Below are 24,624 nucleotides of genomic sequence, written 5' to 3'. Positions count from 1 at the left end.
CTGGTTGGGATAAAAAAAAAAAAAAGTAGGGGGTGGGAAAGGTTAAGTTATAGTAAAAGATGGAGGAAATGTCAAAAGGTTAATTGAATTTACTCTCTTTGGTATAAGAAGTGACTTGGGTTTAAGTGTCTGCTATGTCACTAATTAGTTTTGAGATCTTGGGCAAGTTATATAACTTTTCTGAGCCTGAGTTTCTTCATCTGTCAAATGAAGATAATACTGGTTACAAAGACGAAGTGAGATAATAAATACAAAATTCCTGACACATAGAAGGCAGTGGATAAGATATGATTATTCTAAGTGGCCAGGAAACAAATGGGTCACCTCTTGTGTTGTTTACACCTCAGCTTTGTTTTCTGTGGCTCTTGGGACATCCAAGGTCTCCAGAGACCCAAGCAGAGATTACTTAAAGAAGTCAGTTCCAAAAGGGTTATCTAGAAAGTACTTTTGCCTGAGGTTGAACCATTTTTAGGAAACTCCTCCTTGATTTTTTTCTTCCCGCTTCAGTCTACTCTAGCTCTCCAGGGAAAGCAAGGACAAGGAGAGACATACAGAGTTGAAAAGGAAAAAAGAAAGACCATCAGACCACTGAACATCTGAGACACCCATAAAGCCTCTTTATTACCTTTAGGCTACATGCCAGTGTCTGAGGGTGTAAATTGTACTTCCCAAAATTTTATAAAAATCAGCTCTTCCTTGCTTAAATAAAGTGTGCCCCACACACACACACACTCATCAAGAGACAATAGGAAAAGCATGAAATTAAAAGAGGCCCAGTGTGGTGGCTGACGCCTGTAATCCCAGCACTTTGGGAGGCCAAGGTGGGCGGATCACCTGAGATCAGGAGTTGAAGACCAGCCTGACCAACATGGTGAAACCTTGTTTCTACTAAAAATACAAAATTTAGCTGGGCATGGTGGCAGACGCCTGTAATCCCAGCTACTTGGGAGGCTGAGACAGGGAGAATTGCTTGAACCCAGGAAGCAGAGGTGGCAGTGAGCAAAGATTGCGCTCCAGCCTGGGCGACAAAGTGAGACTTCGTTTCAAAAAAAAGAGAAGGCCTGAGTTTTGGGGGTTTTCTAAAATTTTTTGTTAAATTTTTTTTAGAGACAGGGTCTTACTCTGTCACCCAAGCTGGAATGCAGTAGCGCCATTATAGCTCACTGCAGCGTCCAGCTCCTGGTCTTAAGTGATCATCCTGCCTCAGCCTCTCTAGTAATTGGGACAACAGATACACACCACCACACTGAGCTAATTTAATTTAATTTTTTTTTTTTACATTTTAGTAAAGATGGGGTCTCACTCTGTTGCCCAGGCAGGTCTCAAGTTCCTGGGCTCAAGCAATCCTCCCACCTTGGCCTCCCAAAGTTCTGGGATTATAGATGTGAGCCCCTGTGCCTAGCCAGGCCTGGGTTTTTAATTCTTAATCTGTTACTTCAACAATTTTATGACCTAGAGATAGTTATTTAACCTCTTTGAGTTTTTATTTCCCCAGATGTAAGTAACTCAGTTCACTGAGTTATTTAATCTCTTTGAGTTTTTGTTTCCTCAGATGTAGATAACTCAGTTCACTGAGTTATTTTTGAGGATTAGTGAGGTAATAGTTCTATGGTATTTGATATATAGTAGGCATCAAATAAATATTCAGCCCCAGTTGGGTCAGGTGGCATGTACCTTTAGTCCTCGCTACTGAGGAGACTGAGGTGGGAGGATCCCTTGAGCTCAGGAGTTTGAGGCTGCAGTGAACTATGATGGTGTCACTGTACTTCAGCCTGGGCAGTAGAGAACCCATCTCTTTTTTAAAAAAAAAAAAAAAAAAAAGGTGTGCACAGTAGGTCACGCCTATAATCCCAGCACTTTGGGAGGCCGAAGTGGAAGGATCGTTTGAGCCCACAAGTTCAAGACCAGCCTGGGCAAAATAGGGAGACCCCATCTCTACAAAAAAAAAAAAAATTAGCCAGGCATGGTGGCACACGCCTATGGTTGCAGCTACTGGGGGTGCTGAGGTGGGAGGATCGCCTGAACCCAGGAGGTTGAGGCTACAGTGAGTCATGATTGTGCCACTCACTCCAGCCTGGGTGACAAAGTGAGACCATGTCTCAAAAAAAGAGAACAAGGAACCCCCCACCCCCTTTTTTTTTTTTTGTGAGACAGAGTCTTGCTCTGTCACCCAGGCTGGAGTGCAGTGGTGCAGTCTCGGCTCACTGTGACCTCCGCCTCCCAGGTTCAAGCACTTCTCTCAGCTTCCCGAGCAGTTGGGACTATGGGAGCATACCACCACGCCCAGCTCGTTTTTATACTTTTAGTAAAGATGGGGTTTCACCGTATTGGTCAGGCTGGTCTTGAACTCCTGACCTCAGGTGATCCACCCACCTCAACCTCCCAAAGTGCTGGGATTACAGGCGTGAGCCACAGCGCCTGGCCCCCTCCACCCTTCTTGAAAGCTCAAGTAGCTTCTTAGTCTTCTGCTTGCTTCCTTTTCTTCCCTCTCCCTCTCTCCCTTCATCCCCTCCCTGCCCACTCCCTCGTTCCCCCTCTCTCTTCCCTCCTTCTTTCCTTTCTCCCTCCCTTCCTCCCTTTCTCCCTTCCTCCCCCTCTTCCCCCCTCTCCTTCCCTTCTCCCTCCTCTCTCCCTTCCTCGCCTGAACTGGAGTGCAGTTGCACAGTCATCATAGTTCACTGCAGCCTTGAACTCTTGGGCTCAAGCGATCTTCCTACCACAGCATCCTGAGTAGCTGGGATTATAGACATGTACCACTACACTCAGCTAATTAAAAAATATTTATTTATTTATTTATTTATTTATTATTTTTGGTAGTGACAGGGTCTTGCTGTGTTGCCCAGGCTGATCTCAAGCTCCTGGGCCCAAAGCAGTCATCCTGCCTCAGCCTCCCAAAGCACTGGGATTACAAGCGCATGTGCTACTGTGCCCAACCAGTGTTTTGCTTTGTAGGTTAAAATTCGGATTCTCTTTTCAACCCTCTGTTTTATTTAAATGATCCTTCTCTGAATTCTCTAAAAATGCTTTGCTTTGCTTTTTTTGAGACAGGGCCTTACTCTTTCACGCAGGCTGGAGAGCAGTGGCATGATCTTGGCTCACTACAGCCTCCAACTCCTTATCCTCCTGTCTCAGCCTCCCGAATAGCTAGGACCACAGGCGCATACCACCATGCCTGACTAATTTGTTATTTTTTTGTAGAGAAGGGGTCTCACTATGTTGCCTGCTGTGGTCCCAAACTCTTGGGCTCCAGTGATCCTTCTGCCTCAGCTTCCCTGAATGCTGAGATTACAGGTGTGAGCTACCATGCCTGGCCACTGCTGTTCTCTAAAAAGTTGTGAAATCATTGGACAGAAGGATTCTAAGATCTGACTAGTTCAAAAATAGAAGAATCCATGTTACAGAAAGGTCTTATATTATTACAGTGGTCTTTAAGAAATGAAAAAATGAAAGGCCTTAAATTCACAGAGTGTATTACATTGCATGTAAACACACCTTCCTGTAGGAGTATAACAGATTAACAGACTTTGAGTCGTCTTGCACTGACCAAGGTTTCTGGAAAGGGGTATAAAATACAACTGAAAGGTCTAACTCAATGATAGCCCTAGGAAGCACAAAGCGACATAGATAAAATGAAGTATCTAATTTGTTCCACATTTCTTTTGTTGTTGTTGTGATGGAGTATCACACTGTTGCCCAGGCTGGAGTGCAGTGGCATGATTTCAGCTCGCTGCAACCTCTGCCTCCTGGGTTCGAGAAATTCTCATGCCCTCAGCCTCTCAGGTAGCTGGGATTACAGGTGTGAGCCACCACCATGCCTGGCTAATTATGTGTGTGTGTCTGTCTATATATACACATATATACACGTATATATACACATATACACACATATACATACGTATATACACACACACACACACATATATATTTTTTTGAGACGGAGTCTCGTTCTGTTGCCCGGGCTGGAGTGCAGTGGTGCGATCTTTGCTCACGCTCACTGCAGGCTCCACCGCTTCCCGGGTTCATGCCATTCTCCTGCCTCAGCCTCCCAAGAAACTGGTACTACAGGCGCCCGCCACCGCGCCCGGCTAACTTTTTTGTATTTTTAGTAGAGATGGGGTTTCACCATGTTCGCCAGGATGGTCTCCATCTCCTGACCTCGTGATCTGCCCACCTCGGCCTCCCAAAGTGCTGGGATTACAGGCGTGAGCCACTGTGCCCGGCCTGTATATATATTTTTGAGATGGAGTCTCGCCCTCTCACCCAAGCTGGAGTACAGTGGCACAATCTCGGCTCACTGCAACCTCTGCCTCCTGGCTTCCAGCGATTCTCCTCCCTCAGCCTCCTGGGTAGCTGGGATTACAGGCGCATGCCACCACGCCTGGCTAATTTTTGTATTTTTAGCAGAGACAGAGTTTCACCATGTTGGCCAGGCTGATCTCGAATTTTTGGCTTCAAGTGATCCGCCCACCTCGGCTTCCCAAAGTGCTGGGATTACAGATGTGAGCCACCGCGCCTGGCCTATATATATATATATCTTTTTTTTTTAGTAGAGATGGGATTTCACCACATTGGCCAGGCTGGCCTCGAATTCCTGACCTCAGGTGATCTGCCCACCTTGGCCTCCCAAAGTGCTGGGATTACAGGCGTGAACTACCACTCCCGGCCTGTTCCACGTTATTAAAAACTCCTTGGTGATGTTCTCAGATCAGAATTATGGCATCTTTGTTCTTCTAGGACTTCGAGGATTGAGTACCTAAGTTTTCCAGTCTGAGAACTTAGAAAGTGGTGTAGTCAGGTACAGTAGGCTCAAAAAGATTGATCAGAAAAAGTTAGTATTAGCAGCAGGGGAAAAGAGGTAGAGGTCAGAATCTGCCACCAAACAGTAAGGGTTAGGGTTAGGATTACCCTCACAAGTATAGTGTTGAATGAAGCATTACTCTATTAATTGTAAGGTCAAATTTGTTTTCTATTCCAGGCAGTGAAACATAAGATTGTGAAGAGCACTGTCATTTACCGTTCTTCTTGTAGGATTAAAGGTTTTAATTAAGGATATTTACAGTTCGTCAGCAATTTTGTCAGAAAACCAGAGAGTTATGTGCTCTATTAGTTCATGGTATAGTATAGCATCTGAAATTAGGCTTTTTAACAAACAAGCCTTCAGTCTGAAATTCTAATTCTATATAGCATGTCTGAGTCAGTTACTTTGCTTCATCTATATATTTCACAGCTGCACCTCTCTAAACATTTATTATAAAAACTCCCAGTGCAGTAGCTCACACCTGTAATCCCAGCACTTTGGGAGGCTGTGGTGGGTGGATCACTTGAAGTCACACCAGCCAACATGGTGAATCTCTACTAAAAATACAAAAAAAAGCCGGGCATAGTGGTGCATGCCTGTAGTTCCAGCTACTTGGAAGGCTGAGGCAGGAGAATCGCTTGAACCCGGGAAGCAGAGGTTCCAGTGAGCAGAGATTGTGCCACTGCACTCCAGTCTGGGTGACAGAGCGAGACTGTGTCTCAAAAAATAATAATAATTAGTAAATAAATAAAAACTGTTAAGGGTATAGATTTGCAGAACGTGTTTGACGTAGGGTATGTTTATACTTTAAGCCAATGATTTTCAAAGTATGATCCCTGGACAGCAGTATCAGAATTACCTGGGAACTTGTTGGAATTGCAAATTCCTAACACAAATCCCAGACTGGGTTTGAGGCCCAGCAGTCTAGTTTAATAAGCCCTCTTCTAGGTGATTCTGATGCATGAAGAAGTTTGGGAACCCTAGTCTTAAAATTCTAGAACATGGGAATACTATTATTCTCTGGTATTTAGAATATTCCACGGATTTTAGGGAGTATATATATTTTAACCATTCTCAGTGGATCATGCAAGCTTTCAGTTGCTGCTCATTCCTTGGGCACTTTTCCCTCATCTCTGTTAGAACTCCCGTTATAGCACTTAGCTATACTTCACTGCCACCCCTATAGTCTGGGAACTCCAGTATATAAACAGTGAAGACAGAGACCAGTCTGACTTGCTCTGTTGTATCTCCTGTGCTTTGCAAGACAGATGCCTGGCTCTTAGTAAGTCTTCCATAGTGGTTAACGATTGTACCTATTATAGCTCTCCCTTCGTCTGCCTCTCCATACCATAGAAAGCACTTAAACACTTGCAGTCACTCAATGAATGAAGTTCCTTAATGGTAGGAAATCTTTTTGTATGCCAAGTTTCTATCTAATGAAACTGTCTTAACCTGCGAATTGAAAGTACTTTTGGGTGATGATGGGTATGTCTGTGACCATGATGGTGGTGATGGTTTCATGGGTGTATACTTATCTCCAAACTCATCATGAATGGTATACATTAATTATGTATAGGTTTTTACATATCAGTTATACTTCAATAAAATGTTTTTTTAGAAAGTACCTTGTGGCTGGGCTGGACGCGGTGGCTCACGCCTGTAATCCCAGCACTTTGGGAGGCTGAGGCAGGTGGATCAGCTGAGGTCGGGAGTTCAAGACCAGCCTGACCAACATGGAAAAACCCCATCTCTACTAAAAATACAAAATTAGCTGGGCATGATGGTGCATGCCTGTAATCCCTGCTACTTGGAAGGCTGAGGCAGGAGAATCGCTTGAACCCAGGAGGCAGAGGTTACAGTGAGCCAAGATCGCACCATTGCACTCCAGCCTGGGCAACAGGAGCGAAACTCCATCTCAAAAAAAAAAAAAAAGTACCTGGTGCATTTTGTATTGTTTAGACATTGGCTGAATTTGGGCTAGATAATGGTGATGATATATTAAGTACTTTATGAAAAATTGGCTTTAATTAGGCATATCTACATATTTTATTAACTTCTCTTACGTCACACGACTAGTGAGTAGCAGAGTAAGAACAAGGTCTTTCAGACTCTTAAGGACTAGTATCTAGAGTACTAATGTCACCGTGGAACTTTAATGGAACTATCCATTGTATATTTAGATTATTGACTTTTGTTTTTTTCGAGGTAAGATTATATTTTGTCTTGATGCAGATTTTGTTATTTTGTTTGTTTCTTTTTTTTTTTTTTTTTCTTTTGAGACAGAGTCTCGCTCTGTTGCCCAGGCTGGAGCGCGGTGGCCGGATCTCAGCTCACTGCAAGCTCCGCCTCCCCGGTTCACGCCATTCTCCTGCCTCAGCCTTCCGAGTAGCTGGGACTACAGGCGCCCGCCACCTCGCCCGGCTAGTTTTTTGTATTTATTTTTAGTAGAGACAGGGTTTCACCGTGCTAGCCAGGATGGTCTCGATCTCCTGACCTCGTGATCCACCCGTCTCGACCTCCCAAAGTGCTGGGATTACAGGCTTGAGCCACCGCGCCCGGCCTGTTTGTTTCTTTATTCTCCTTTCCCCATCTCACCCAATTAATTTTGTTAAATCAGTTTAAGAAACATTTAAATGTCTCTATTCTCACGTGAGGCTTCAGGTGAGGTTAGAAGAGCACACTGCTTTTATTAGAAACAGGCTTCGGGCTTTCTAATCAACTTCATATAACTTGAGTACTTTCAGCTAGTTTCTTTCTGAAATTGGCACATTCGTGTGTACTATTTGGTCTCACTATATGGTACTTCATGTTATTGCTTTAAGCAGACTTCAAAATTTGCTTTTATTTACCAGAGCAAAAATTTAAGTTGTTTTTCCTATTCAGAAATTGAGAAGATTCAGAAAGGAGACTCAAAAAAGGACGATGAAGAGAATTACTTGGATTTATTTTCTCATAAGAACATGAAACTGAAAGAGCGAGTGCTGATACCTGTCAAGCAGTATCCCAAGGTAAGGCAAAAAGTGCCTTGCGTCTTTGAGTTATCTTTATAGTTATGAGAGAGTCATGGACTCCTGGGGATTGTGATGCTTTAGAAACTTAAGCCTGTGAAGCTTCTCTTTCATGCTTGCAGTACCTGTTTCTGGCAATTGAAATATCTAAGTTCTTAACTAATAACATAATTATAGCCAGGAAGGAAATGTAATAATCTTTTTTTTTTTTTTTTTTTTTTTTTTTTTTTTTTGAGACGGAGTCTCACTCTGTCGCCCGGCTGGAGTGCAGTGGCCGGATCTCAGCTCACTGCAAGCTCCGCCTCCCGGGTTCACGCCATTCTCCTGCCTCAGCCTCCGGAGTAGCTGGGACTACAGGCGCCTGCCACCTCGCCCGGCTAGTTTTTTGTATTTTTTGGTAGAGACGGGGTTTCACCATGTTAGCCAGGATGGTCTTGATCTCCTGACCTCGTGATCCGCCCGTCTCGGCCTCCCAAAGTGCTGGGATTACAGGCTTGAGCCACCGCGCCCGGCGTAATAATCTTTTTATTGTCAAAAAGTTTCTTTCTCTAATGACTGCTTAGGCTACAAGTTCAAAGAAAAAATAAAACCTGAAGAGTTGCTCTCTGTCAAAAGACAAATCCTCAATTGGATGAAGTTAATTTTATTTTCTTACTAAAAGTTTACTTCTAAGTAAATGCTCTTTTTTCTTCCTTTTTTTTTTTTTTAGGAAAGCAATTAGTTACATTTAGTTTATCCAGCGTGCTATCAAAGGGTGCTATATAGTCTCTTCTGAGGTCACTGCCTTAACAATGTTTATGTATGTTAAGGCATGCATAAACAGGCACAGTGGCTCATGCCTGTAATGCCAGCATTTTGGGAGGCCAATGCAGGCAGATTGCTTGAGCCCAGGAATTCAAGACCAGCCTGAGCAACATAGCGAAACCCTATCTCTACAAAAAATACAAAAATTAGCCTGATATGGTGATAAGCACCTATAGTCCCAGCTACTCCAGAGGCTGAGACAGGAGGATCACTTGAGCCCAGGAAGTCGAGGCTGCGGTGAGCCATGATCATGTCACTACGCTTTGGCCTGGGCAACAGAGTGAGAGCCTGTCTCAAAATAAAGTAAAAAATAAAATAGTAAAGGTCTTAGTATATTATGGAAGAGCGCCAGAATACATCAGAAAAGCCAAATTCAGGTCTAGGAACTGCCACTTTCTAGTTTCATAATCTTAAGCTAATCACTTTATGAATATGGCTTCAGCGTCCTTCAGCAAAATGGGAATGGTAATACTCTACCTTTGCAGGGTTGTTTAAAATCAAATGAGGTAATTTATGTGGAGATGTTTTTATATAGTAGCATATATATTTAGAAATCCTTTGTTTTCTGTCAGTTCAATTTTGTAGGAAAGATTCTTGGACCCCAAGGGAATACAATCAAAAGACTGCAGGAAGAGACTGGTGCAAAGATCTCTGTGCTGGGAAAGGGCTCAATGAGAGACAAAGCCAAGGTAAGCTCACATCAGTGAAGCAAGAGGACATCGTAATGCCTTCTACTTGCCCAGAATGCAGTATGGATCCCTTATAGAGGCAAGAATTTTGTGTATGTACAGAATGTGGCTCCTTTAAGTTTGCATTGGATGCAAGAGATTATACACCAAGTTAATTTACTTGCTTGGCAACCCTGGAAGAGCCTAGGTATGCCCTGGTGATAGTTTTCTTTGGACTTTCGACTGCATAGTAATGGACACAGCAGTAGCATCTTGCGCATTGGTAGGATTGTCTGTGAAAACTTGAAAGGGGAGCTGGATATACTAAAACTTAGTCTAAAGCAGACAAAAGACACTAAAATGCAAACAGCACACCCCCTTTTTTGTAACCTGGAAAAGTGAGAACAATAGTGTTGTGAGAGCAGATGAGTTTGAGGATTAGTTGGTTTGTTTTGTAGCCAGCTGGAATGTGAGGCTCACTAAAAGAATGTATTCCAAAAGGAACCATGAGTAATCCGGACTACAGAATCTAATGAGTCTTTTCCCATGCCATAGCAGCATACACTGTGTACTCTGTGACAAGAAACTTCTCACCGAAACAGAATGGTCTTAGCCTTCTGGGGTCACCTTATTTGATGAGATATGCCTGCTACAGTCCAAAAACCTGTTCTTTCAACCCTCCTTTTATATAGCCTAATGGACACGTGTTTGTTTTCTCAGGTCATTTCTTACTAGATGCATATAGTTAGGGCTGAAGTGTGTTGTTCTGGCTAATGAGATTTACATGAGCTTTTCTTCTCTCTGTCCTGACTTCTTTCTTCCCCTAGCACTCCCTAGACCATATAAGCAGATAAGCAGAGCTCGTGGTGATTAACCGCTCTACCTGAGATTTAAAAACAAATGCTTGGCACACAGCTATTATCTGAATAGAGACTAGAATTAAGTTTTTCTTCTTTATGCTTTTAGTAAGAGCTCCAGTGGATATCTCAGGGATTTAAGATGACAGTTAACTGTTAGCAGCAGACCATGTGCAAGTTTAGCAGGCTGTGCAAATTACTGTTCTTCAGAGCTTGTTTCACTTTTTTTTTTCCTCGAGACGGAGCCTTGCTCTGTTGCTCACGCTGGAATGCAATGGCGCAACCTCCACTTCCCGGGTTCAAGTGATTCTCCTGCCTCAGCCTCCTGAGTAGCTGGGATTACAGGCAAGCACCACCATGCCTGGCTAATTTTTGTATTTTTAGTAGAGGTGAGGCTTAATCATGTTGGTCAGGCTGGTCTCAAACTCCTGACCTAGTGATCTGCCCGCCTCGGCCTCCCAAAGTGCTGGGATTACAGGCATGAGCCACCATGCCTGGCTGCTTTACTTTCTTAAACTGTACTATTTTTCTTTTCTTTTTTTTTTTTTTTTTAATTCTTCTCAGCTCATACCAATTAAACTTTACTGTTTTTCTTAGACATTGGGGATATTTCTTGCTGTTTCTTTGGCTTAGAGGTAAAGGTGTTGTTTTCTCGCTAGTCCATGTGGTGTAACGTTTCTCTGCATTTTTCCATAGGAGGAAGAGCTACGCAAAGGTGGAGACCCCAAATATGCCCACTTGAATATGGATCTGCATGTCTTCATTGAAGTCTTTGGACCCCCATGTGAGGCTTATGCTCTTATGGCCCATGCCATGGAGGAAGTCAAGAAATTTCTAGTACCGGTAAGGAAATGCATATCCTGTGTCTTCTGAGCAAAAGAGAACTGGGATCTTATGCTGTTGTGAAGGTAGGGTTTCTTAACTAAGGTCTCTGCATAACCTGTATGTATACCAAATTCTGCATTTATATTCATTTTCCTGAGGTAGTTCATTGCTTGTACCTAGTTCTCCGAGCATTATGCTCCAAGGCCACTCTGTCCCTCCTTGTCTAATGTGGTAGTCATTGTGTACCGGTATCTGTTGTCAGTATCTCAGGTCCACAATGTGCCTGCATTCTGATACTTGGTTAACTAAGGTTTAACAGGGTCTTCACCTAGCTGAGTATTTTGGTAGTAGTGTGGAACAAGGAGATTGTGTTAGGAAGGTGACTAAGGTGCATCCCTACACTCAAGAAGTTTATGCTGTAGAGAGTAGAGGCTAGCAGTAAGCAGCTTATAGCATCTAGTGTGTACTGAGTTAAATTCTGACCTGAGCACACTCAGGGATTTCTTTCCTGGAGGAGTTTGCTGAGGATGAGTTTGGTTTGGAAGAGGCTGACTGTTGATGTTTCACAGATTGGTGAGCAGCTTTTTTCAGACTATAACTGAGGACTAGATAGAGATGGGACAGGCCAGTTTATCTATCTTGCTTATTACTATCTTTGAATACTTGGTTGGAATGTTACTTTGAATAAATAGGAAATGGTACTATTTTTGCCTTTTAGCAAGGCCGGGTGGTTGTCAGAGTTAACATACTACTGTTGAATATTTAATAACAAGGATGAATCTGGAAGCTTATGAAGGATTTGGAATATTATTCAACTAGAATTGAGTAAGTGTCATGTGTTCATCAGAAAACTAAGAGGAGGTAAGATACAGTCCTTGGTTTTCTTGAATGTTAAATGAGGCAGTTGGAACTAAATGTAGTGTCAGAGGATGTGAAATTGATACAGCAAAAATTTATAGGCAGCGTGGGCCGGACACGGTGGCTAACGCCTATAATCCCGGCAATTTGGGAGGCCGAGGTGGGCAGATCACCTGAGGTCAAGAGTTCGAGACCAGCCTGACCAACATGAGAAACCCCGTCTCTACTAAAACAAAATTAGCCGGGTGTGGTGGCGCCCAGCTACTCAGGAGGCTGAAGCAGGAGAATCGCTTGAACCCGGGAGGCAGAGGTTGCAGTAAGCCGAGATTGTCATTGGACTCCAGCCTGGGCAACAAGAGTGAAACTCCGTCTCCAAAAAAAATAAAACTTTTAGGCATTTTGTACCCGTAATGCTGAACTCCAAGGATGCCAACAGTCTCAAATGTCTTCGCAGCTGCTTTGCTTTCAAGTACCTCATCTTCATTAGAATGTTCAACATGAAACAGACCATTTAACATATCCTAGAGAAAAACACAGCTGGTTAATCTTACTCAAGGGAATTCTTTTTACTCTTTTTGGGGTGTTCTATTGATCACCCAAGCATTCAATTTCCAAAGGACTGCAGAGGGAATACCCATCTCCTCTCTTTATTGTTAGTCTCCCTCATATTCCTCAGAAGGGTTAGGTTTATGAGGCTTCCATGTAAGTGAATCTTTTGAAAAAGATGCCTGCAGGGGAGACATGGGTTTCCTCAGTGTTGCTGTGGTAGTTGGAGGAGTCTGAGCAATGGTCTGGCATTAGTTACTTGATTCTCCAAGGTGTGAGTCTCAAGCAGCAGTAATATGTAAGATAGGAGTAGCCGGACAATTGAGCGGGGCATCAAAGACTAGCATCATCTGTTGAATCTGTATACACCTGGGATATGTAAAAATGCATGAAGTATTAAGACTGAATGGCTCTCAACAGGAAGTGTGAAAAGATTTGCAAATGGCATTTGGCTTGATTTTTCCCTCTTGTGGAGGAAAAAAAAGTGAGATTATTTTTGCATCTGTGACCAGAGCCCTTCATTCTCCCCTTAGAACAATTAACTATACCAGTAATGCTACACAGTGCAGTCGAAAGAGCACTGGACCATGTATGTCTGTCTCTCTGTGTCTTCCTGGACAAGTTATCATTTCATGTTTCTGAACTTCAGGTTTTTCATCCAAACATTTCTTAAATATCTGTCAGATGTCTGATACTATGCTTGGGTGTAAAGTTACAAAAATGGCTCCTGAAGAGCTTACAGTTTAGTGACAGACAATTCTAAAATGATATGGTAAGTGCTTGCATGTAGGAATACGTGGTACTTTGTGAAAAGAGGAGTTGTAGGGGTGGCATCAAGAGAAAGTTTTTCAAGAGACACTTATTTAGACAAGTCTTATAAGGATGAGTTAAGAATCCCTTAGGTGGACAAAAAAGACAGTATAAGGACAAAAAAGCCTGTTGATCCAACACCTAGATTTTGAGACAGGTAATTCTGAATTCACATCTAGAGTCTGCCATTTATTAGCTCTGTGTTCTTTTTTTTTTTTTTTTTTTTTTTGAGGCGGAGTCTCGCTCTGTTGCCCGGACTGGAGTGCAGTGGCCAGATCTCAGCTCACTGCAAGCTCCGCCTCCCGGGTTCCCGCCATTCTCCTGCCTCAGCCTCCCGAGTAGCTGGGACTACAGGCGCCCGCCACCTCGCCCGGCTAGTTTTTGTATTTTTAGTAGAGACGGGGTTTCACCGTATTAGCCAGGATGGTCTTGATCTCCTGACCTCGTGATCCGCCCGTCTCGGCCTCCCAAAGTGCTGGGATTACAGGCTTGAGCCACCGCGCCCGGCCAGCTCTGTGTTCTTAAGCTGGTTGATGTATACTCCTTGAGTCTGTTTTCTTAACTGTAAAATGTGGAGATCTGCCTACTTCAGGGACATTTTGAAGATAAAACTGAAAAGTCTATATAAAGTTTATTATATAGAGCCAAGTGCATACAGCTCCATTAATGGTAGTGGCTTTTATTATTCCAGAAAGAGGAAACTATTTGCAAAGAATGGATGTGTAAGAGTATGCCAGGCTCTGAACTACAAGTTGTTCAGTCTGGCTTGTGAGGAGGTTTTATATATATATAGAACGAAGGGAAGTGATCCAGAGAGCTAGGCAGGGAGCACATTATGAATAATGAGGGGTCTGCCATCAAGACTTTTCTCAAAGAGGTGACAGGTAGGGTGCCATTTGACTTCAGAGAATGAATGATGTGAGACCTCATCTGGGCTCTCAAAGCTGTTCTTAGAATTCAAGGCTCCCATGGGCCAGATGGTTTCTCAGTAGAAACTATAGATATCACACAATACTTGTTGTATCTTTCATTCCCAGGACATGATGGATGATATCTGCCAGGAGCAATTTCTAGAGCTGTCCTACTTGAATGGAGTACCTGAACCCTCTCGTGGACGTGGGGTGCCAGTGAGAGGCCGAGGAGCTGCACCTCCTCCACCACCTGTTCCCAGGTAAAAATAATAGAGACACCCAGAAATAAGATATAACTTTGACTACTAGTATCATCTCTTTTAGTGGTGCTCTTATGTCTCGCTTAGGAAGGGTCTCAGGATTTGTACATTGCATCAAGAATAGAATTCTACAACCAGACATGATGGCTCACGCCTGTAATCCCAGCACTTTGGGAGGCTAAGGCAGACAGATCACCTGACATTAGGAGTTTGAGACCGGCCTGGTCAATGTGGTGAAACCCCGTCTCTACTAAAAATACAAAAATTAGCTGGGTGTGGTGCTATACACCTGTAATCCCAGCTGCTCAGGAGGCTGGGGCAAGAGAATTGCTTGAACCCAGGAGACGGAGGTTGCAGTGAGCCAAGATCATGCCATTGCGCTCCAGCCTGGGTGATAGAGCAAGACTCCATTTCAAAAAAAAAAAAAAAAAAGTTCTAGCTCTTGGGCACTTTGACAATAGCCAAGTGCTGCAGTCTAGCTGAAACTTTTGGTCTTCTAATTTTGGACAGTGGTAGCATTTTTTAATGGTCTGACTTTAAAATTCTACCTTTTAGGCCGGGCGCGGTGGCTCAAGCCTGTAATCCCAGCACTTTGGGAGGCCGAGGCGGGCGGATCACGAGGTCAGGAGATCGAGACCATCCTGGCTAACACGGTGAAACCCCGTCTCTACTAAAAATACAAAAAACTAGCCGGGCGCAGTGGCGGGCGCCTGTAGTCCCAGCTACTCGGAGGCTGAGGCGGGGAGAATGGTGTGAACCCGGGAGGCGGAGCTTGCAGTGAGCGAGATCGCGCCACTGCACTCCAGCCTGGGCGACACAGCGAGACTCCGTCTCAAAAAAAAAAAAAAATAAAAAATAAATAAAAAAATAAAATAAAATAAAATTCTACCTTTTGTGACTGACATTTATGGAGTATTCAGACTCTCCAGACCTACCCAAGGTAGTGCAGTGATGAACTGGTCCACTGTAGGACCTGGGGGATCTTGCAGTATGGGTCCTTTACCCTGTACATTCCTCTGTGCTTTAATAATAGTTAAGGCTTCATGAAATCTGCTTAACTCCAGAATTTATAAACAAATCAGAACATAAAAGTGGTCTGTTTATAAAAAGCTCCATTTAAAATAAACTTTCATTTTGTAGGGGCCGTGGTGTTGGACCACCTCGGGGGGCTTTGGTACGTGGTACACCAGTAAGGGGAGCCATCACCAGAGGTGCCACTGTGACTCGAGGCGTGCCACCCCCACCTACTGTGAGGGGTGCTCCAGCACCAAGAGCACGGACAGCAGGCATCCAGAGGATACCTTTGCCTCCACCTCCTGCACCAGAAACATATGAAGAATATGTAAGAAATTTGAACAATGTGCCCTTTCCCAATACCTAGAAGGCTGCCAAAGGAAATTGAATGACAGGGCCTCGGTCCTTTGTGTGGGTGTCATGGGCTGCCTGTAAGATTTGCAATCTGCCCTCTTCTCTTGCAGTGAATGTTGAACTATTAGAAGATTTTTCCATTTTAAGCATGGTTTTACTATAGGCCTGTAGATTAAACAAGAAATAAGATGTACCTTAATGTAGTGTTTTATAATGAATTTCTTATTACTAGTACTGATAATACTAAAGCTCGATTTTGTACTTCCTGCCCACACTTGTTCTATGGCATATCGTATTTGTTTGGGTTTTCTTTGTTTAGTAACCCTTTCTCTTTTGACTATCCTACAGTTAGGCATTAACATTTTGGAGGGAAATGTCATGTCCTTTTAATTCAGAAGCCTACCTACTCCCATGGGATGTAATTACCTTTCCTACTCTATGATTTTGATCTTTTATTTCTTTTGTTGTTGTTGTTGTTGTTGTTGTTGTTGTTCTAGGGATATGATGATACATATGCAGAACAAAGTTACGAAGGCTACGAAGGCTATTACAGCCAGAGTCAAGGGTGAGTCAGGCAGTATAAGCACTGTTTTGTGTCCTAAGGATGGATGGAGGGAGTTGGAGGAACAGAGAGATTTAGACAGCACAACCCTAAGGAGCAGAATGGTTCACCTTTTGAGGGTATCTCCTGCGCAACCCCCACAACTCTGACTGGTCTTGAACTCGAATTCAAGCGGTCCTCCCACTTTAGCCCTCCCTAGTAGCTGGGGTTACAGGTGCATGCCACCATACAATGCTTTCCTCTGCTTTTGACATCTGTGAAGCACACACTTGGATTTGTAAATTTGGATAACTGAACCTTAAATTTTAATTTAGAACCTGAGAGTAACAGATGAAAAATTTCCAAGCTGTGACTACATGGAAACAAGGAGAAATGCCTTTACATTATTTTGATTTATTATTTTAAAATATCAAAACCACATTAAAGTTGCATAAAATTTTATAAGAAACTTGAATTCCACTACCATAACTTAGGTTCTTTTCTACATTTCTCTTTAAGACCATTTCCTTGTGTGTCCCATATGTATAGCTTACCTGTGAATTGATTGAAAAAGAGTCCCAGAATTCTACAGCAGTGATAAAACAGTTCTTTTTTGCTTCTGGTGAGCCCTATGAGTACATGTATATGTATGCTATATTAAGAGGGTCGATTTAGGATTGTGCTTTTTCACTTTATATTCTGTGGTATCCATTTTTCTTTGCAGTAGTTGTCATAATTATTTTATAAGTACATAGTATATACATATTTTGGAAATATTTTGTTTTAGGGATGGGGCAGAATAAGTATTTTCCTGAAATACACATAGTAAAATGACTGAAATGTGGAAGTATTTGAGAGAAAGGTGAAACTAAAACATAGTTACTCTGTAGCTTCCTAACACTCTGTCTTTGGCTTTCAGGGACTCAGAATATTATGACTATGGACATGGGGAGGTTCAGGATTCTTATGAAGCTTATGGTATGTCTTTATCTCTGTGGTGGGGCAGAATGTACAAGTAAGTGCCTGGGAGAATGCTGGTGACTAAAGTATTGAGAGTCAGGCAAACACACCTAAGGATAAACCTTTAGAAGGCCAAGATTTTGCTAGATGTGACAGTGAGAGTTCCACAGTTACTTAAATTTTGCAGTACATGGTAGAAAGAGGGACTGCTAAAGTGAGGTGGGGTATCGCTATTCTTGGAAGGCTAGTGTGTGTCTTAAACGAGGGCTCAAGACCGGCTTGGCCTGATTGAAGCAGCAGACATAAGCTAATGTTGATTTTTTTCTACTTTAGGCAGGGAAATAGCTAGACCTGGGTTGTATTTCTGGGCCTTTGCTGCCAATATCTAGGCCACTTTGGTAGATAACAAGAACTTAATCATACACAACTGTACTCATCTACCCCATTTCATTAAAAAAAATAAATTTAGATCTAATTGAAAAGAATGTCATTGTAAAGGAGATGTCAGCTGAAAGGGACCTAGATGGCAAGCAGCTAGCCAGACCAGGTTGGGGGGCAAGAATAGTGCCTATTAGGGCCAGGTGTGGTGGCTCATGCCTGTAATCCCAATACTTTGGGAGGCTGAGGTGGGTGGATCACATGAGGTGAGGAGTTCAAGACCAGCCTGGCCAAGATGGTGAAACCCTGTCTCTACTAAAAATACAAAAAAATTAGCCGGGCGTGGTGGCAGGCACCTGTAATCCCAGCTACTCGGGAGGCTGAGGCATGAGAATCACTTGAACCTGGGAAGCGGAGGTTGCGGTGAGCTGAGACCGCACCATTGCACTTCTGCCTGGGCAACAAGAACAAAACTCCGTCTCAAAAAAAAGAAATAGTGCCTATTAGAATCAGATTAGAGGCTGTAGGGGTGAGAGCCAAATCAGGACAGTACTGGCACCAAGCTCCTTGTTGGCTTGAAGAAATCTCAACACAGTCCTTGATCCCAAGAGAGCTATGGAGGCTGCAGCAGCATCAGGACAAGGCTGCCTTCCCTGAGGTTTGGTTAAAAACACATTGCTCATGTGTGTCCTCAAGAGCCAGTTATGGCCCTGTGTTAATAGGCCTTATTGGGAATACTATGTGGCAGTGGATGCAGCTAGAGCTACCTTTTCAGTGTGAGGTATTTTCAGCATACCTGAGGGACTTCTAGAGAGTCCTTGGCAGGGGCTCAGCAATTGACAATTCACACTAAGATACTGGTTGACAATCTCCCCTTATCCGTAGCTGAAAAAGAGGAGCCCCTTAGGGCCTCCCAGAGACAGACAAGCTGAGCCCAACTCAGCACAGTATGAAGTAGCCAATCAGCTGCTTGCCCAGGGAAACTGTTTTTACCAGTTTTAGCGAAATAGCACTGGACAGTTGCCAATCACTAACACGGCTTTGCTCTGCTCATATACCACTATTTAGAAGGGCAGTGTGATTGCACCCAAGTATTTCCCACCATCAGTGAGGCAGTACAGTGGGGCCTCTGTATGTGTTTGACTAAATTGCATTTCTGTTTTGCTGGAGAAAAGACCAAACTGAAAGAGGCAGGCTTTTCTTTGTGCTCCTGATATGATGTTGCCACAGTTAATCTGTTCTGATCTCTGCTTTGATTAACAGAATTAGAAAAATAAACTGTCCAGGATGATCTGTATACGTCAGGAAAAAAAGAAAAAGAAACTGTCTTGTTGATACCCAGAAGCCACTTGGAAAGTGATGGACATATGTGTTATATACTAGGGGTATAATTAGGGTTCTGTGTGACTTTAGATCTCTATAGGAGTTTGAGGCCTATAAAGATGGAGGCAGATACTTGTGAATACAGGCATCTGGAAAAATACTTCAGGATGAACTAGTGTGTGTAAGGTGTGGGAAGAATAAGCTTAAATGCAATTTATTTTCATAAGAGACCTCTTACGAAAATATGTGATCATATTCCTCAGGCTTTTCCCTGTCACAAAGGAGAAACATTTGAGGATGTGAACCACATTGTCTGGCTTCTCTCAACTGTCGACTTAAGAAAGGAGATAAGGAATTACCCTTTTTTTTTTTTTTTTGAGATAGAGTCTGGCTCTATTGCCCAGGCTGGAGTGGAGTGGCACAATCTCGGCTCACTGCAACCTCTGCCTCCCAGGTTCAAGCGATTCTCCTGCCTCAGCCTCCTGAGTAGCTGGGATTACAGGCACGCACTACCATGCCTGGCTAATTTTTGTATTTTTAGTAGAGATGGGGTTTCACCCTGTTGGTCAGGCTGGTCTCGGACCCCTGACCTCATGATCTGCCCGCCTTGGCCTCCCAAAGTGCTGGGATTACAGGCGTGAGCCATCGTGCCCGGCCTTGGAATTATCTTAAACAGTGCTGCCAGTGCAGCATTTGATTGCACATCCCTCTACCAGAGCGAGCAGTATCAGCTCTGCTGGTGGAGGGCCCCATGGAAAGTGGCCCTCGCTTGCTTTTCCCAGAGAGCTAGAGGACACTTCTCCATAAGGAAACATGACTTACTGTTGTGTGGAAGTGGGGCTGGCTGCCTGCTTCCAATCTGAAAGACTTCAAGAAGTTTTCCCACCTTACCTGAGCTGCCTGCCAAATTGTTTTGGGAACAGGAAAGGCCATTGCAGACTCATAAGATTGACTTCCTCACTATGTCAAGCAAGGTGTTGGGGTTCTCCAGGTTTGGGGACTGGAGTATAGATCACGTTTGTCTATGAAGAACCTCGTTGTGGGAGATTACTCCAGAGTCAGTGGCAGCCATTTTGGATTTGTTCCCTTCTGTCCTTCCACTCAAAACTGAAAAATTGCCCAGACTGCCCAATAGGGCCAAGCCAAGTAGAAAGCAAGGAACATCAGGGGAAGGGTCAAGACATTAGAAGAATCGCAGTGTTTTTGGTGATCTTTACTATGTGACCTATCCCTGTTCATCCGTAAGTGCCACATGGTTTATAAACTGTCTTTGTTTTCCCCACAGGCCAGGACGACTGGAATGGGACCAGGCCGTCGCTGAAGGCCCCTCCTGCTAGGCCAGTGAAGGGAGCATACAGAGAGCACCCATATGGACGTTATTAAAAACAAACATGAGGGGAAAATAAGAGTTATGAGCAAAGTTGTTACTGATTTCTTGTATCTCCCAGGATTCCTGTTGCTTTACCCACAACAGACAAGTAATTGTCTAAGTGTTTTTCTTCGTGGTCCCCTTCTTCTCCCCACCTTATTCCATTCTTAACTCTGCATTCTGGCTTCTGTACGTAGTATTTTAAAATGAGTTAAAATAGATTTAGGAATATTGAATTAATTTTTTAAGTGTGTAGATGCTTTTTTCTTTGTTGTTTAAATATAAACAGAAGTGTACCTTTTATAATAAAAAAAGAAGTTGAGTAAAAAAAAAACACAAACCTGTTAGTTTCAAAAGTGACTTTGCTTGCTTAAAGGTTCTGAAGTAAAGGCTTGTTAACTTTCTCTTAGTTTTGATTTGAGGCATCCCGTAAAGTTGTAGTTGCAGAATCCCAAACTAGGCTACATTTCAAAATTCAGGGCTGTTTAAGATTTAAAATCACACGGCAGTAGGCACCACCATGTAAAAGTGAGCTCAGACGTCTCAAAAAAATGTTTCCTTTATAAAAGCACATGGCGGTTGAATCTTAAGGTTAAATTTTAATACGAAAGATCCTCATGAATTAAATAGTTGATGCAATTTTTAACGTTAATTGATATAAAACAACAACAAAATTAGGCTTGTAAAACTGACTTTTTCATTACGTGGGTTTTGAAATCTAGCCCCAGACATACTGTGTTGAGAGATACTTAGGGGGAGGGAGTAGGTTTTGAAGAGGTTGATGGTGGTGGGGAGGGAAGGCCTCCTGAATTGAGTTTGATGCAGAGCTTTTTAGCCATGAAGAATCTTTCAGTCATAGGATTAATATTTAAATTTTCAGTATTTAAAAAGACAAAATATTTTGTCCATTTGAGATTCTGCACTCCATGAAAAGCTCACTTGGACGCTGGAGCCAAAAGCTGATGATTTTCTTAAGTTGACGGTTGTCAATATCGAACTGTTCCCAAGTTAGTCAAGTATGTCTCAACACTAGCATGATATAAAAAGGGACACTGCAGCTGAATGAAAAAGGAATCAAAATCCACTTTGTACATAAGTTAAAGTCCTAATTGGATTTGTACCGTCCTCCCATTTTGTTCTCGGAAGGTTAAATGCTACATGTGTAAGTCTGCCTAAATAGGTAGCTTAAACTTATGTCAAAATGTCTGCAGCAGTTTGTCAATAAAGTTTAGTCCTTTTTTAATCAAAGTAAATGTGATGAATTGTCATTTTTTTGGGTGGACCATAAAATAGTTTTCTCTTTCAAATAAACTTAAATTAACTCTAAAGTTAATGGGCTTGTTAAAAGTTGGAAACATTCTTAAAAGTGGTGGGGGGGATTTTATTTTAAGTTTACCAAAAAAAAAAGTTGATGGAGTTGTTAAGTTTTAGTTTAAAAATAACCAAAGCTTTTTCACCCCCTGGAAGTTGTTGGAAGTAGTTGTATCCAATCCTATCAAAAATTCTAATTTATGGAGAGTTTTCAACTCAACTGAGCTGAAACTTGGATTGGTTTCCGTACATAGGTCTCAATATTTAAAAGTGCGAGCCAGCCTGGTTTGCACCTTCTGTAGAGCCCCTAGGTGGCTCTAAAGTGTGACACCAAATAATTTGTGTGAGCTCAGAAGGGGACAGCACCTGCCTTTAGACATGACAGTTCAGCCAACTCTGGGTGCCCTTGAGGGTTTCTCTTTGAATCCCAGAAATGCTGATAACTCAGCTGGGCTGGAGCAGGATTTGGCATGATAGGCTGGCTCTGAACCCCCTCGTAAGAGACTGAGAGAGGAAGTGATGGAATTGGTTGGTCCCTCTTCTACTCTATGCTGATTCTCAGGGTTCTCATGGCTTCCCTACGAGAGCCACCTAAACTGCTCGGGGGTGAAAAATCCTCTTGTATTGAAGTGCCAAGCTGCCTGCAGCAGTGCATGATGGACATTTTTTTTCTTTTTAAAACACACCAACAAAAAAATGTATTTGTAGATTGTGATAAAATGTAAATAACTGAATTTTCAACCATGGTTTGAAGTCAGCTTTCAGGGCATTATGTCTTGTTTTGATGAAAAGAGATCACTCTATACCCCCCTTTTTAAAGGAAAATTATCGCAAGAGAATCAGGATGTGTAAAGCTAACATGCATCGCAAAAAACCAAAGGTAACCTAAATGTCTGATTTTAATAGCACATATTTCTCTTTTACATAAACTGTGACAGCAACTTGCATAAACAATTCTTTAGCTGTTAATTTTAATGTTAAAACTTTGCAAAACTTGTTTAATAAAAATAGCTGTAAAAAGAAAAACCATATGTTGCCGCATAAATTAGCCATAACTCTTAATAATCCTGCCCATCACAAGTGAACTGTAATGTAACCTGGGCACAAAGTCTGACATCTTAAATGACACATTGTAAAATTTCAATGACTGTAGATTAGACCTCCTGCTGCACCCCAAAAGCTTTCTGCTCAGCTATTTAAAACTGTGTAAGGATGAGTCCCTGTAGGTCCCCATATTGATATTCACAATGAAACTTTACTTAAAATTTCTTAAAATTTGCATGTTTCTCCTGTAATGTGTAAACTGCATGCAGGATCTCTTTATCTTTTATTTTGTATGTCTTTAAAAAAACTTCCTCTTCAAAAGACTGATCTGTTATTTCTCCATTTTCAGGTGATTGAAAACTCCTGAGGCATTACCTGGACTAGAATGGGTAGTGAAGACCCATGTCAGGTATGTTAAGGTGGTTTTCTATTAAAGACCATGTAACTGTATCATAACTGTAAAACAGTTATGCTAGGAGGTGGCCTATAAGGTGGTCAATGGGTTAATCTTTCTTGTGGTCATTTGTATCTTATTTACAATATGACCACACTTACATGTCCATACTGAATTTACATCTAATGGTTGATAAGGCCAGACAATATCAGCTTGGATCTGTTGAATCCCACTCTGTTTATCCTGTTAATAACCTGATGAGGCAGTATTCCACTTGGAGTTCATTGGTTGCAAGCAACGAAGTGGCTAATGTAAATAAGAGACTTTATTAGAAAGGTGTTAGGGGCTCAGCGTTTAGTGTGAAGGCTAAAAAATCTGGTGTGGGAACTGTAGTGGCTACAGGGAACTGGGACAACAGTGGTAGACCAAAGGAACGATCTTGAAACAAGGACTGGCTCCTTGGGTACAACTCAAACTATGTCGGGTCTCTTTCTGCCTCAAGATGCAGGTTTTAGAGAGGGAATATCAGACCGGATTAGCTGAGTCACACGCATAAGAAAAAACCAATTCCTCAAAAGGCAGTTGGGGAGTTACTAGGAAAGGGAATGGATGCTGGGCAGACGAGAAACAATTTTACCCATATTTTACAGAAGTAACTTAGACCTAATGAAGTTAAGTAACTTCCCAGGGTCACATAATTAGTATGGCTAGTACTCAAGCCCAAGATTTGTGTTGCCAAAACCTGTCATCTTAACCCTGTACTATACTGTCCTTAGTCTAGGGAAAGGGTATTTCTTATACTTAGGAGATCCTTCATAGGGATAATTGTGGTATAGAAGAAAGGACATGGAGCCTACAGAACACTTTTCCTAAAGTTTAACTCCCTGGTTTGTGTAGTTGGGGGCTGTGACAACAGTGAACTTTCCTGTTAATTGAAGCCATTAAGCAACTAACTGGCTGATTTTTCTTTCTGCTCTGAGTGAGGTGTTAGGATTAGGATGACACTGAGGAGAAAGGCCTAACTAGGTAAGCCAAAGGCACATAGAACCTTTCAGAGTGAAATTTGACTTCTTGGAATTTCTTTTTCTTCCAAACCTGCCTCTCAGCCTCTGAGAGATCTGGAAGCTTTAAGGAGGGGCATGTGTGCTGAACAAGTTTCTGGGCACCTGACAAGTCCTAAGTTTGATGTTGGTCACATGAATGGCTAGGAAATTTAGCAGGGGGGAATCCCTGAATGTAGAGAATTTAGTCTCAACTCTTCCTAGGGTAGTCTGAAGAAGAAAAATGGATTAGAAGTTGGGTGAAACCTTTCATCTGGACTGTGCTTTGAAAGGCAGGTTCTGTTGTTTGTGGACCCAGGCCTGCTGGTGTTCTGCCTCTTCTGGACGTGTAGCTTCGCCCATTGACCCAAGTGTTTTCTGTAAAATTCTGTCACTCACTACCTGTGAACTTTATTTATTTATTTATTTGTTTGTTTGTTTATTTATTTTAAGGTGGAGTCTCAACTCTGTTGCCCAGGCTGGAGTGCAGTGGTGTGATTTCAGCTTACTGTAACCTCTGCCTCCCAGGTTCAAGCGATTCCCCTGCCTCA

General features: G+C 42.6%; 1 protein-coding gene across 2 annotated transcripts in view; it reads left to right on the top strand.

Annotated features, from left to right (window-relative positions):
* Positions 1-24,624, top strand: part of KHDRBS1 (KH RNA binding domain containing, signal transduction associated 1) — a 44,478-nt gene that overhangs the window by 8,544 nt on the left and 11,310 nt on the right. Inside the window, exons 2-10 of one of the 2 annotated variants that reach the window (XR_004440981.1) lie at positions 7,682-7,806; positions 9,183-9,299; positions 10,832-10,978; positions 14,212-14,345; positions 15,486-15,687; positions 16,211-16,278; positions 17,174-17,232; positions 20,201-20,393; positions 22,989-23,048. Coding sequence is in view for 1 of the 2 variants with exons in the window: in XM_033227340.1 (XP_033083231.1) it covers positions 7,682-7,806; positions 9,183-9,299; positions 10,832-10,978; positions 14,212-14,345; positions 15,486-15,687; positions 16,211-16,278; positions 17,174-17,232; positions 20,201-20,298 (950 nt within the window). In the remaining variant the exon portion in view is untranslated. Of the gene's footprint in view, positions 1-7,681; positions 7,807-9,182; positions 9,300-10,831; positions 10,979-14,211; positions 14,346-15,485; positions 15,688-16,210; positions 16,279-17,173; positions 17,233-20,200; positions 21,538-22,988; positions 23,049-24,624 lie in introns of those variants that run through there. The other variant, XM_033227340.1, reaches the window with a different exon arrangement.

Source organism: Trachypithecus francoisi, unplaced genomic scaffold, assembly GCF_009764315.1.
Source record: "Trachypithecus francoisi isolate TF-2019V2 unplaced genomic scaffold, Tfra_2.0 Lachesis_group12, whole genome shotgun sequence".
In the NCBI taxonomy this organism is placed as follows: domain Eukaryota; kingdom Metazoa; phylum Chordata; class Mammalia; order Primates; family Cercopithecidae; genus Trachypithecus; species Trachypithecus francoisi.
Note: the sequence above shows the minus strand (reverse complement) of the source record. Positions and strands in the feature narration are given on the sequence as shown.